Consider the following 15,278-nt stretch of genomic DNA (forward strand, 5'->3'; position numbering starts at 1 on the left):
TACACCTGTTGTTACATGTGATGTTACACCTGTTGTCACACATGTTGTTACACATGCTGTTACACCTGTTGTTACACCTGCTGTTACACATGTTGTCACACATGTTGTTACACTTGTTGTTACACATGATGTTACACCTGTTGTTACACATGTTGTTACACATTGTTACACTTGATGTTACACCTGCTGTTACACATGTTGTCACACATGTTGTTACACATGTTGACATGTTGTTACACATGTTGTCACACATGTTGTTACACTTGTTGTTACACATGATGTTACACATGTTGTTACACATTGTTACACCTGCTGTTACACATGTTGTCACACATGTTGTTACACCTGTTGTTACACTTGTTGTTACACATGATGTTACACATGTTGTTACACATTGTTACACCTGCTGTTACACCTGTTGTTACACATGTTGTCACACATGTTGTTACACTTGTTGTTACACATGGTGTTCCACCTGTTGTTACACTTGATGTTACACCTGCTGTTACACATGTTGTCACACATGTTGTTACACATGTTGTTACACATGTTGTCACACATGCTGTTACACATGTTGTCACACATTTTGTTACACTTGTTGTTACACATGTTGTTACACATTGTTACACTTGATGTTACACCTGCTGTTACACATGTTGTCACACATGTTGTTACACCTGTTGTTACACATGTTGACATGTTGTTACACATGTTGACATGTTGTTACACATGTTGTCACACATGCTGTTACACCTGTTGTTACACATGTTGTAACACCTGTTGTTACACATGCTGTTACACCTGTTGTTCCACCTGTTACACATGTTGTTCCACCTGCTGTTACACATGGTGTTACACCTGCTTTTACACATGTTGTTACACGTGCTATTCCACATGTTACACATGGTGTTACACCTGTTACACTTGTTGTTCCACCTGTTGTAACACCTGTTGTTACACCTGTTGTTACACCTGTTACACATGGTGTTACACCTGTTGTTATACATGATGTTACACCTGTGGTTACACATGTTGTTACGGATCTTGTTACACCTAATGTTACACCGGTTGTTCCACCTGTTGTTACACCTGTTGTTACGCCTGTTGTTACACCTGTTGTTCCACCTGTTACACATGTTGTTCCACCTGCTGTTACACATGTTGTTACACATGCTGTTACACCTGTTGTTACACATGATGTTACACCTGTTGTTACACATGTTATACATGATGTTACACATGGTGTTACACCTGCTTTTACACATGTTGTTACACGTGCTATTCCACATGTTACACATGGTGTTACACCTGTTACACTTGTTGTTCCACCTGTTGTAACACCTGTTGTTACACCTGTTGTTACACCTGTTACACATGGTGTTACACCTGTTGTAACACCTGTTGTTACACCTGTTGTTACACCTGTTACACATGGTGTTACACCTGTTGTTATACATGATGTTACACCTGTGGTTACACATGTTGTTACGGATCTTGTTACACCTAATGTTACACCGGTTGTTCCACCTGTTGTTACACCTGTTGTTACGCCTGATGTTACACCTGTTGTTACACATTGTTACGCCTGATGTTACACCTGTTGTTACACATTGTTACACCTGATGTTACACCTGTTGTTACACCTGTTGTTACGCCTGTTGTTACACCTGTTGTTACGCCTGGCCCCACGTCTGAGGGGGACTGATCGGCTCCCTGGTTTACTACGTTTCCTGGAGGACCGGCTCAGCCATCGCTGAGCTAAAAATAAAGTTCAGAAGCTGCTGTTTTCTCCTCCGATCTCAGAGACAACAGAGACTCTGTCCGTCCGTCTGGAACTGCTGCTACTGCTAGGAAGTCTGTCGGACCCCGAGCCTTTAGCTTCAGATCTTCTGAAGACCCCCCAGACCCCGGAGACCCCCGGACCCCCAGAGAACCCCGGACCCCCCGGTCGTCTCAGACACACACTTTCACACACAGAAGTGATGAAAGCGGCGTTCTGTGGTTGGTGACGGTCATTGCTTCCGTTTACGCCCCCCCTCCATGCATACAAGCCCCGTCTCACTGTAACTGACTCGACCTTTGGCTCCGGGGCCTCAAACCGCCGTCCTGTTCCGGACAGGGCCGGCTTTGACGGGCACGGGGGCAGAGGACGGGGGGACGGGGACATGAAAGAACGCGCTTGTTGGGCAACTAAAACTGGAAATTATGTAAATGAGGTCGGAACAAGAGCCGGACTTGACTGGAGGAAGAGGAAGTGAGCGGTGAGACCTCCGCTCGTCTCCAGAACTCCCACGACGGCGGTTCCACCTCCTCATGTAAAGCCCCAGGGACCACGAGTCCTCCAAGGCCCTGTCCCAATACTCCCCCTACCCCTAGTTTTCATCCCTACCCCTAAATTTTGCGCATTCCCGTGAGGGTAGTGGTGTCGCAATTCCTCTTTCCACCTAGGGGGAGTGACGAAAAGTAGTGTAGTGGCTATGAATCTGTCCCTACGGATCAAGTGTTTTCGGATGCACACTAGTTGACCTAGGGCCAGAAACATTTCCCAGAATGCTTTTCGTCGTCATTGGACTGAATCAAAAAAAAACATGGCAGACATTTCTTATTTTTTAGTGAATAAAATCAATATTTTGAGTTAGTTTCTGCATAAAAATGCATTTTGATTACATTTCTAGCGAGAAATATATATTTTACCTTCATAATATTCACTCAGTGAATGTGTATAATCACTCGTTTGCCCGTTGTTACGAAGTCTTTTTCAAACCTCGCCAGAATAAAGGCTGATTTATGGTTGCGCGTTACACCACGCAGAGCCTACGACGTAGGTTACGCGGCGACGCAAACCGTACCCTACGCCGTAGGCTCTGCGTCGATTTAACGCGGAACCATAAATCAGCTCCAGAGCCGGCAGAAATCCCGAAATTTTCGGAGCAAATTTTTTAACAGGCGCAGCTACAACTGTTAGATTTCATCTATTAAACCAACATTTATCTTCCTAAATGATTTATTTCAGCTAGTGGTAATTCTCCACAGAGCTGCAGGTTTCTCCGACGGTGCAGGTTGACCCGGCGATCACGTTTGTACTCCGGCTGCTGCTGCTGTTACCATGGTAACAGCTGCTGCTGCTGCGCCCCGGACCGGCGGCTCTTCTCATCTCCGAAAACATCGGGTCAAATTTCTTAACAGGCGTTATTTGGATAAACTGAGCCCAGGTTGGGGATCTTAACGGTTACTTTTACGCCTGAAAAAATATTAAAACTTAATAAAGTGGCATATTAACAGCGCTACAGCGGAAATTAAAACAGCTTTTGGCTCTCAGCTTCCTGATTTTAGGGGTTGTGCTGAAAGTAGGATTAGTGGGAGTTTTGGGACAGACCTGGGAAGATTTCAAGGGCCCCAAAATCTGTCACTTCTTTTTTAGGGCTAGTGAAAGAAAGTAGGGGGAGTATTGGGATTGGGCCCAAGTCCTCTGAGTCCTCCCAGTCCCCTGACTGTCCTCTCCTCTTTGACACCCAGGTCGCCTGAAGCTGACGGTGGTCTCCCAGTCCCCCCAGTCCCCCCAGTCCCCTGACTGTCCTCTCCTCTCCTCCCCAGGTCGCCTGAAGCTGACGGTGGTCTCCGAGGACCGGCTGCAGATGAAGTGGAAAGAGGCCGACGGACCCGTCCAGGGATACAAGGTCCGGGTCCGAGCAGTTTCAGGTGGGACCGTCGTGTAAAAACCTCCAACTGTCCTTATTAACGTCCATATATATATATATATATATATATATATATATATATATATATATATATATACATATTATAACCTACATATAGATACAACCTAATATAAACCTAATGTGTGTGTGTGTGTGTGTGTGTGTGTGTGTGTGTGTGTGTGTGTGTGTGTGTGTGTGTGTGTGTGTGTGTGTGTGTGTGTGTGTGTGTGTGTGTGTGTGTGTGTGTGTGTGTGTGTGTGTGTGTGTGTGTGTGTGTGTGTGTGTGTGTGTATATGTATATTAATTAAGTAATTATATACATGTAAATATATTAATTCAGTAATGATTTAATAAAGTTCATTTTGTCCATGACTATATATATATATAGATATATATATATTGGATATATATATATATATATAAATACCGTATTTTCTGGACTATAAGCCGCTACTTTTTTCATCATCTCTAACCGGAATTACAATCAAAACTAAGACAAAATAAATGCAAAGAAGAATCTGCTACTTCTTCTTCAGCAGATAGAAGTAGAAGCAGATTTCAAACAGATAAATAAATAAACAAATAGCGGTTATTTTCTCTTGTTTCTGTCCCGTTTTAATCAGCAAAGTTGCTGCCGTGTTAAAAGACACTGTTAGGAAAGATCTATTTAGGTACAAACATGTACATCATTTACAGTTCAAAATCCTTCTGTACATGTAGTAAATATCTAATCTAACAACGTATATATCTGCGGCTAAATATCTTCTTTTTTTTTTTTAATAGGGCGGATGCGGATTATAGTCCAGAAAATACGGTATATATATATATATATATATATATATATATATATATATATATATATATATATATATATATATATATAGACAATCTAGATAGCGTATATAGACAGCTGGAAGTGCCCGTGAGTGTTTGGGTTAAACACCTGTTGCCTAGCAACAGGTGATGGGAGGGGCTTCCACTTCCTGTAAAACTCCACCAACTGTTGCTGTTGAATTTTAATATAAAAACTGAAAATCTCATCATCTGCAAAACATAATATCAAAGGAATAAAGATCCAGATCTTCTGAAGGAATCTCTGTCTGCAGGAGACGTGTGTGGTTTTTAACAATGATCTGTTTTTAACTGGTGTTTAGATTTGGTTGTCTGTTCATCTAAAAAAGTGTTTGTTGAAGTGTTTTCCTTCCTCTCGCGACGCTCCCTGTTTTCCAGATGATTACTCTGATAAAATGTCACTCCTCCTCCTCCTCTCGTCTTCCTCTCCATCTCTCATTCCTGCCTCCTCTGTACCGTCTTTGTTCGTATTGTTTTCTGTCTGTCACGCTCTTATCTTCATTCCTCCCGCCGGAGCTCGGCCCGGGCAGGTCGGAGAGAGGGAGAGAGGGAGAGAGAAGGAGGGAGAGAGAAGGAGAATCCAGACCTGATGCCTGAAGGCGAAGAGCAGGGCACAGAACGATGTGGGAGGTTTGCTGAGATAAAAGTGCAGGTTTCAGATGAGGATCTTTCAGATCAGGGGTCGGCAACCCAAAATGTTGAAAGAGCCATATTGGACAAACATGGATTGGAAAAACACAAAAAACAAATATGTCTGGAGCTGCAAAAAATGAAGAGTCTTGTATCAGCCTTAGAATGAAGACAAATGGCGAAAGTTGAAATGTCGAGAAAAAAGTCGAAATGTCGAGATTAATGTTGAAGTACAATGTCGTGAAAAAAGTCGAAATGTCGAGAAAAAAGTCAAAATGTCAAAAAAAAGAAGAAAAAAAGGAGAAAAAAAGGTCAAACATTTTTGAAAAAGCTCCAGGAGCCACTAGGGCGGCGCTAAAGAGCTGCATGCGGCTCTAGAGCCGCGGGTTGCCGACCCCTGTTTTAGGGGATGTGGACCCAGAAGAGCCCGGAGACCCGGCCCACCCCAGAACCAGATGTGGGGGGGGTATCAAATTTAATTACTCTATTTTTGTAAATGATATTCCTTATATAAAACCCCACCTTTTTAAAAAAGCCTTTTCCTGTTGATTTTATTCATGGTTGATTTTAACTTGTAGCACTTTGAGATTTGTTTTTAATGAAGAGTGCACTAGAAATAAAATGTATTATTATTATTATTAGGGCAGTGCGAAGGCCCTATTGTATCTGTAGGAATTCTAGTTCTCGTTCTCGTTTTTATTTTTTCGACGAAATGAAGGTCTTTTTTCCCCCTAAACGTGCCCCAAAAGTCACCAAATTTTGCACCAAGCCAGGCCTGGTGATAAATGTGATATTTATTGGTTTGCATTAATGGGCGTGGCCTAACGGCTCAACAGCGCCCCCTAGAAAACTTTGTGCCTCAAGCCCCACGATACGGTTTGACGTACATGCACGAAAATCGGTACAAACCTGTATCATGTCGCAACTTAAAGAAAAGTCTCTTGGCGCCATGGCCGAAACCCAACAGGAAGTCGGCCATTTTGAATGAATCGTTTAATGTTGGCGCAATTTATGCCATTCCTTCGGCAGTTAATACGGCCCGAACCGTAACGTGCACCCAGGTGTGTTATACATCAAAATGTGCGTCTCCATCCTGCGACGACGCACATTACTTTTTGGTGCAAATTAGCCCCGCCCCTTCTTCTGATTGGTCGATATTTGATAGTTCCTATTTTCTGCCATATTTTTTGAATGGTTTGACATAAAGAATCATGGGTGGTGTCATCGGACTTAGTTTTGAGTCCTTGATCTTTATGGGTGAAAATTGCATGCGCGAGGGCCCGTTCATCGCTGCTTGCAGCTTTAATTATTATTATTATTATTACTACTCATTTTCGTGACTATGTTACCAATATGAGACGTCCAGGACAGAGTTTCATCTGTAGTAACCCTGTACAGTTTAGCCTCCCTGACCTGTTCAATATCAGTATCATTTAGTGAGAGAGAAAGTTTATGATCCGATCTTAAGGCATATTTCGAACATAGCATTAAACATTTGGTTTTAGAAACATTCTATTTCAATTAGTTTTCATGAACCCATTCTGAAACCAACATCATTTCCTTTTGAAGTTTATTGACCTGTTCAGAGTTTAAGCCTGATGCAAAAATGGTGGTGTCATCAGCATAAATCACCCTGGAACCAGGTTCCAGAACCAGGTTCTTGGTTCCAGAACCAGGTCCTGGTTCCAGAACCTGGTTCCTGGTTCCAGGTCCCAGTTCCAGCCTCTCACCCTCCTCTTCTCCCCCCAGAACTCCCCCAGCCGGAGCTGATGCTGACCACCCTGCGGGGCCGGGCCACCGTGGCGGGTCTGGACTCCAGCCAGGAGTACTGGCTGCAGGTGTTCGTGCTGAACGGAACCACGGAGAAGCTGCTGGCCAAACGCCGCTTCACCAGTAAGAACCCGGGCCGGGGGGACGGGGGTTCTGCTGGACCGGTCAGATTTTTAAGGCTTCCTCCTGTCTTAACATTTAAACCAGAACAATGAACAAAGACCTATATCCAATCATAATAAAATGATTCTACATTATTTGCATTTCATAACCACAATGTGTGTAAAATTAGGAACACTGACTACGTTTACATGCAGTCAAAATTCAGGTTATTGCTAATATTCTGGTTACTGAAACATTCAGAATATTCCGTTTACATGTTAATTAATCATTCAGGATATCTGGATCAAACCAGCGACGCACGGAGAACGTGATGACGCAATTACCTTCATTTCCGCTTCTTCTTCCTGTATCCAAATTCAAAACTACAACAATAACAGCATCACGGTGGATAATCAACAGCTCAGTAGAAGTTGTTGTGTTTCTCGGCCCTGTAGTTCTCCAGCGGAGCTTGATCTGGTCTGGGTTTCCTACAAATGCTGCTTCGCGCAACTTTTCTCTCTCCTTCTTGTAAATCTTCTATCCCGGTACTTTCTACCGTCTACAAATGCAGAAATGTTCATATCCTTCATTACATTTATGAAGTGATTAGTCTCCTCCTGGTCTTGGTTTCTCCGTGTTTAGAAGAACTTCCTGGACTCAAAAGACCAGGATTCCTTGTGAAGAAAACAGATTCCTGTTCCGTTTGATGGGGATATTCCGTTTGGTGTTTACATGACCCAATATTCAGGTTTTAAAAGGAGTAACCCAGGGGTCATATTGGGGTTTTTAAAAACCCCAATATGAGCAAATTCGGGTTATTCAAAGGGGTTATTGGTGTTTACATGGCCGTGCAAATTCGGGTTATTGCCAATATTCGGGTTAGAAAAGGGTTATTGATGCTGGAAACACAGTCAGTGACTGCGTTTAGTATTAATATGTACTAGTACTAATATAGTATTAATATGTTGCAGAACTACAGTCATATCATTCATGCAACAGCTCAAAAAACTGTTTTAATAACACTAACCCAAATCAATATCAGAATCGGATTGAATCAAATCTTGATAATCGATTCTGAATCTTAAGAATCGGAATCGAATCGATTCTTAACATTTGAATTGATTCTTAACATTTGAATTGATTCTTAACATTTGAATTGATTCTTAACATTTGAATTGATTCTTAACATTTGAATTGATTCTTAACATTTGAATCGATTCTTAACATTTGAATTGATTCTTAACATTTGAATTGATTCTTAACATTTGAATTGATTCTTAACATTTGAATTGATTCTTAACATTTGAATTGATTCTTAACATTTGAATCGATTCTTAACATTTGAATCGATTCTTAACATTTGAATTGATTCTTAACATTTGAATTGATTCTTAACATTTGAATGGATCCCCAGCCCTGGTTTTCAGCGCATGAACCCAGAGCGAGGTGAACTCTAAATCTGCTGCGTTTACGTTTCCATGTAGCAGCCGGGATCGTAGGAGGAACCAGAAATACCTCCGGGGCTCGATTACAGGCTGCTTCTGGTTCTGGTTGTGGTCGTGGCCAACTGCACCCACGGGAGCCCGATTTAGAGGCCCGGCGGGGCACGGAGGGACCGGGACCGGGGCCACGCCCCCTCCCGGTGGGCCCAGAATCAATTTAAACCTGAACCAATACCAGTACTCGAGTTGTAAAAACAATCAGGGGGGATGGAGGATTTTATCATATGGGGACAGATAATTTGTGCTGATTACAAATAATATAATATATTACAAATAATAGCAGTGACCAAAACAGCTGCAGAAATACTGCAGGAATGACATAGCAGCAGTTAAATGCAGCCTTCTGTAAGCTTTAAATATCCACTGGGCTTACATCAAATACATCAAAACACAACAATAAAAAACACTTTTCTGAACTTATCAATATGACTCTGTCCTTCACAGGATAAGTAACATGGATCACTGCAAAAACTCACAATCTTAACAAGAATATTTGTCTTATTTCTAGTTAAAATGTCTCATTTTAGTCAAAAAATCTCATTACACTTAAAACAAGACTCATCACTGGAAAAAACAACAACTTTCACCTGTTTCAAGTAGATTTTCACTTGAGATAAGTAGAAAAATCTGCCAGTGGAACAAGATTTTTTTGCTTGTAATAAGAAGATAAATCTTGTTCCACTGGCAGATTTTCCTACTTATTTCAAGTGAAAATTTAATTGAAACAGGTGAAAATTGTCAAATAAGTTATTTTTCTGGTGTTATTTTTCTGGTGATGACTCTAAATGTTGAAATAGCAGTAAAACCATTTATTTAATTTTTATAGGTTATATAGGATATGATATTGTGAGGAAGGGACAGGACTAAATAAGCGTTCTGCTTCCTCCTGTTCCCTCTCGAACACATTGTTTTGCTGTGTGTTTTATTTTTGAATGAGACTGTTAAATTGTTTTACTTTTTTTATATTTTGATGCTTTTAATTTGATTGGGTTTTGTTGTGTTCGAGACAAAGCCAATAAAAATAAATTTTTTTTTTTTTTTAAAATAGCAGTAAAACCACATTCATTGATGAAATGAAATAAGGGATGGAAAGGAGGGATGGAAGTTTTACAGGGGGGATGATTTGGACCGTTTTTATTTCAGGGGGGATGATTTGGACCGTTTTTATTTCAGGGGGGATGATTTGGACCGTTTTTATTTCAGGGGGGATGCCACCCCCCCTCATCCACCCTCATCCCCCCTCATCCTCCCTCAACTCCAGTACTGACTAATACTGACATTGAATGTAAATAATATTTCCGTTGAACAGGTTTATGAGACAAATGTGTTGGGTGTAATTTTAAATCATAATCTGGTCCAAACAAACTGATTCTGTAGTTTGTAAAATGGTAAGAGGCTCTAGTCACTAGTGAGAAGAATCTCTAAATGTTTATCTCTAAATGTTAGGAGACATGGAGGTTTTGAATGCTTTGGTTTCTTCACAACTGGATTATTGTTTTGTAGTTTGATCAAATACTTCAGTTAAGAATGTGAAGAAATTACAAGTGGCACAAAATAAAGCTGCACGTTGTGCTTTAATGTGTCTTTATAGTTCTAATGTTTCCAGCAGCAGAAGAATCTAGGCTGGTTATCTAGAAGACAAAGGTTTACTTATACTTTATACTTTATACTTACATTTTCTGAGAAATATACTGGTGACACGATCTCCTAAACAACTGTATGACAGATTATACTCTCATTTTATCACCATGGTTACAGTAGAACTAGATTATACTCTCATTTTATCACCATGGTTACAGTAGAACTAGATTATACTATCATTTTATCACCATGGTTACAGTAGAACTAGATTATACTCTCATTTTATCACCATGGTTACAGTAGAACTAGATTATACCATCATTTTATCACCATGGTTACAGTAGAACTAGATCATACTATCGTTTTATCACCATGGTTACAGTAGAACTAGATTATACTATCATTTTATCACCATGGTTACAGTAGAACTAGATTATACTATCGTTTTATCACCATGGTTACAGTAGAACTAGATTATACCATCATTTTATCACCATGGTTACAGTAGAACTAGATTATACTATCGTTTTATCACCATGGTTACAGTAATGACATCAGAAAGGAGGTTCATACCGAGGGTTTGATACAGAGAACTTTGGTGGAACTCTACACCGGTTCATATTCCTCATGCAGCAAAGATTGGTTTAAGTTTCAGTTGAAACTATATCTTTTAAAATGTAATGAATTATGATTTTACATTTAGAAGGAACAGAATTAAGTTTGAATAGAATTACAGGTAGTGTAAACCAATCACAATAAAGGTGAAAAGTGGTCAAAGAATTCTAAGATAAGGTCATTTCAGGCAGGTATTGGTTATAAAGGTGTTTTATTTGATTTAATTTCTATGTATTTATGTCTGAGAATGATGGTGATTTAGTTTTATCCTCTGTGTTGTTTGTGACTAAGGGAGTTGTGTCTATTATTGTTGTGTTTGTCATGTACAGGACTGTCTCAGAAAATTAGAATATTGTGATAAAGTTCTTTATTTTCTGTAATACAATTTAAAAAACAAAAATGTCATACATTCTGGATTCATTACAAATCAACTGAAATATTACAAGCCTTTTATTATTTTAATATTGCTGATCATGGCCTGCAGCTTAAAAGGAACCCTGGCTATTAAGACATGTAGTCCCTAATTAGCCACAATTGTTCTATTATACTAAAATATGTTGTTAGAAACACATAAAATAATCTAATTGCTTTAAAAATCTACAATGTTTATCACATATTTTGACCTTTTGACCTGCGGGAGGCGCCATGTTTTACCTGCGCAATGCATTCTGGGGGCGATGACGTAGAGCGGTGGCTCTGGGAAGATAAGCCGCGTTAGTTTAACTGGGACAGGTATCTAAAACATAGATGAGCAGCTCTCTCCCGGCCGTGGAGGCTGACGAGGGAGCCCATAAGACGTCTCGGTTCAGGCAAACTGGATCAAAGTTCTGTGATGCACGGGAGATCTGCAAAAATGATCAAAGTCGTGCGCATCTTACCAGTGCATTAGCCTACGGCGTAGACGGCGTTGCCTACGGCGTAGACGGCGTAGACGGCGTAGGCTACGGCGTAGACGGCGTAGCCGGGGCTGCGCCTGCAGCGCACTGCCATCCGCTCTCCGCTCTCGCCGGGATGGAGACGCCGGTGGGCAGGATGCACGTTTGGGTGGGCATAGCCCACCCCTGCCCCCCCTAAAACCGACTTTGACGAAACGGGAGGCGCAGACTTCGCTTCAAATAGGCAAGAACATCTTTATTTAATTTAATGACGCCAGATCTGGCTGGGGTTTTTATTGTAGCATCGGTTATCTGCTGGTTGAAACGTGTGGTCTGTTAGTCTATCTGAGTTTTATGGTGTTTTTATAGTTCATGCTTTATGGTGCGGCACTTTTTTTTTCTTTTTTTTTACTTTTTTGTAGGTGCGCCGTCCCCTTAATGTTTAGCTGTGTTTTGATCTGTGTTTCTGGTGCTCCGTCACCTGTTTAGCTGTGTTTTCATCTGTTTCTGGGTGTCAGAACAGTGTACGGGGGTTAGCAGGAGCCACCGTCTGACGTACTACCCAGAATGTAAACAACAATGGCGACCTACATGTTAAATTATATTTTCAAATTTTATAAAAACGAAGACATCTTAAAGGTTTTTTATATCACATTGTTATAATTGATACCAACATTTATCTTTTAAGACCTACATGTCTTAATAGCCAGGGTTCCTTTTAAGAAAACTCAAATATCCTATCTCAAAATATTACAATTACAATTTTCAGCTGTTTCAAGTAAATTTTCACTTGAAATAAGTAGAAAATCTGCCAGTGGGACAAGATTTATCTTCTTATTACAAGCTAAAAAATCTTTTCTACTTATTTCAAGTTTACAATTTAAGATTAAGATTTCCAGAATATTCTAATTTTTTGAGATAGGATATTTGAGTTTTCTTAAGCTGTAAACCATGATCAGCAATATTAAAATAATAAAAGGCTTGCAATATTTCAGTTGATTTGTAATGAATCCAGAATGTATGACATTTTTGTTTTTTTAATTGCATTACAGAAAATAAAGAACTTTATCACAATATTCTAATTTTCTGAGACAGTCCTGTATAATGTGTGTCTGTTATGTATTAAGTGTTAATTTGTGTGTTGTGTGTATGTTGGACCCCGGGAAGAATAGCTGATGCTGTTGCTAATGCTAATGGGGATCCTGAATAAAACATGTGTGGGCGTTGCCGCGGTTACGTGAGCCGTGTGAGGGATGACTGCATCGGGCCCGCGTGTCCGGACCCGCCACCAGAACTCCCGGGGAGTCTGTCAGCAGGAGTTATAGCGGTCTGGGAATTCCTCGCTGATGCGTCGCCCTCCACCGCCGCCCCGCCCCCCCCGGGGGCCGGGACCCGGTCCAGACCGCAGCACGCCGGGAACGCCGGCCACGCCCCCCTCTCTGAACCATCAGGTGGATCTGGAGCCGGCGGCGTCTCCAACACAAACAAATAGAGACTCGTGCTTCTGATTCATCAGCAGCTGAGCAGCCTGGGGGAATGTTTTCTGATTAGTGGGACGGTTTCTGGGCCCCTAGTGGTCACACGATGAACTGCAGGTTCTTCTCTTCTTCTCTTCCGGGTAGAGATGCACCGATCAGGATTATTGCTGCATGAAATCCATAAATTCGTCAATAGTGTTGTCTCATGTACAACACTGACATTGTATTATTAGGTATAAAAATGAGGAAATGAGAAAGTATCATGAATTGTTTTATTGCAGGCTGATGTCTAATATTTCACTCTAGAGACTCTTAGAGACGACTTAGGAAGCTTTCACCTCTGTCCCGTTTGCACAATTGTTCCGAAACAGGAAGCGTTTCCCCCTAAAGATCGGATCGTTTGGTATATGTGAACACAGCAATCGCGCTTGGATGCGGCACAAAGCAAGCGAGCCGAGATCCTAGGAGAGGTTAGGGTTCGGTTCTCGGCCCGATTCCATTCCAGACCTGGAGCGGTTCGTTTGCACTGAGAACAGAATCCACACAGCACACAGAAACAAACTAGCCACACTCGCTAAAGCTGCTTTCACATAGAGCGCAGGGCCCAAAGTCGGAGCAGAGCAAGGCGCTTATCCCTCACATATTTGTTGCAAGTTGCTAGGCGACCAAAAACAGTTTTTCCATGTTTTCCCACTCCTTTGGACGTACAGTAGCCTACAGCTCGGTTTGAAACATGCATCTGTCCCTGCTTCAAAGAAAAACCCTGGCTTTAGTTCTTCTGAGGAGGAGGAGGAGACGAGCAGCAGCAGCAAGGAGGGGATGGGTCCATGAAATCCCCATGAAGACAGGATTTGGGGGAATACAGGCTCGTTCGGGAGCTACAGCTCCATGATGAAGGTCTACTTCAGTTTTTTTTCACCCTCCACCACCTTCTCTCCTATTTGACGCGCCGAGATGTCGTCACAGCGCGGCACGGTGAAATTAAAAAATGCGCCCTCTCTGTGAAAGGGGTTTTACGATGGTCCATAGTTGTTGTCCCGGGGTACGAAAGAGGAAACTCCTTCCGCCTTCATTTCTGACCAATGAGAGAGAGAACAGTTGGTTCGCGCATGGCATTTGTTAACAGCTTTGAACCTCTACAGACAGCGGCCTGTGAACACAAACCCCACAAACGAGAAACGAAAAAACTGTATCGATTTATCCCCTGAATCGGAACAAAACAAACGGACCACAGGTCTGAAAGCTCCCTTACAGTTGATACAAGTTGTAAACTAAACCTTAGTTTTCCTGTGAAAAAAGAATTAAATCTTAAAATAAAAATTGATAATGAAAGCTTAGCGAAAGCTTAAGCGATAGCATCCGCCGCGTGTGAGGAAACTCTTAGTGAAGCAAAATCTTCACACTAGAGCTCCAAATGTCACTCGTGAAGTGACTGACATGATTGTCGTCCTGCATATATACATATATATATGTACGTATGTGTGTATATGTACATATATATATATATATATATATATATACATATATATATATATATGTACATGTGTGTGTATATATATATATATATATATATATATATATATATATATATATATATATATATATATATATATATATATATGTACGTAGGGGTGTAACGGTATTTGTATTCGTCCCGTCCCGTCACGGTACGGGGGTCACGGTTCGGTTCACGCAGTCATACGGCGAATACGTCTGACTGAGTTAAAAAAAAACAAAAAAAAAAATCAATCATCGTTTTTTTTCCCCCTTATAAATATCAACAGTCACGTTCCATTACATACCTAAATGTGTGCTAGTCTGTGCATATCAATAAATATATGTGCAATTCATATATCATCATAAATTGTAGGCTATAATAACGATAAAATGTTCTAATTCTTAATTTACAACTGTCCTGAACGCATCAGGGCCGTGTGCCAACGCGGATTGGCACACGGTGCTTTGTAGAGATGACCACGCCCCCTCTAGAGAGGCCACACCCCCTCTAGAGACAGTCACGCCCCCCTTAGGAAACCTGTTTCTGAGGTTTGGGAACGCTAGCGCGGGCGGCGGTTTGTTGTTGTAAACGTCATCAGATCGGCTGCTTTGAACGATTATTTTCCGATCTCCGATCAAAACCGATTATCGGCCGATACCAATGAGTTCAGATCGATC

At 41.2% G+C, this 15,278-nt stretch overlaps 1 protein-coding gene across 1 annotated transcript in view; it reads left to right on the top strand.

Annotated features, from left to right (window-relative positions):
* Positions 1–15,278, top strand: part of LOC133457516 (collagen alpha-1(XX) chain) — a 72,276-nt gene that overhangs the window by 12,172 nt on the left and 44,826 nt on the right. Inside the window, exons 3-4 of the mRNA XM_061736861.1 lie at positions 3,595–3,699; positions 6,930–7,073. Of these exons, the coding sequence (XP_061592845.1) occupies positions 3,595–3,699; positions 6,930–7,073 (249 nt within the window). The remainder of the gene's footprint in view (positions 1–3,594; positions 3,700–6,929; positions 7,074–15,278) is intronic.

The sequence above is a fragment of the Cololabis saira genome, chromosome 12 (genome assembly GCF_033807715.1).
Source record: "Cololabis saira isolate AMF1-May2022 chromosome 12, fColSai1.1, whole genome shotgun sequence".
Lineage (NCBI taxonomy): Eukaryota > Metazoa > Chordata > Actinopteri > Beloniformes > Belonidae > Cololabis > Cololabis saira.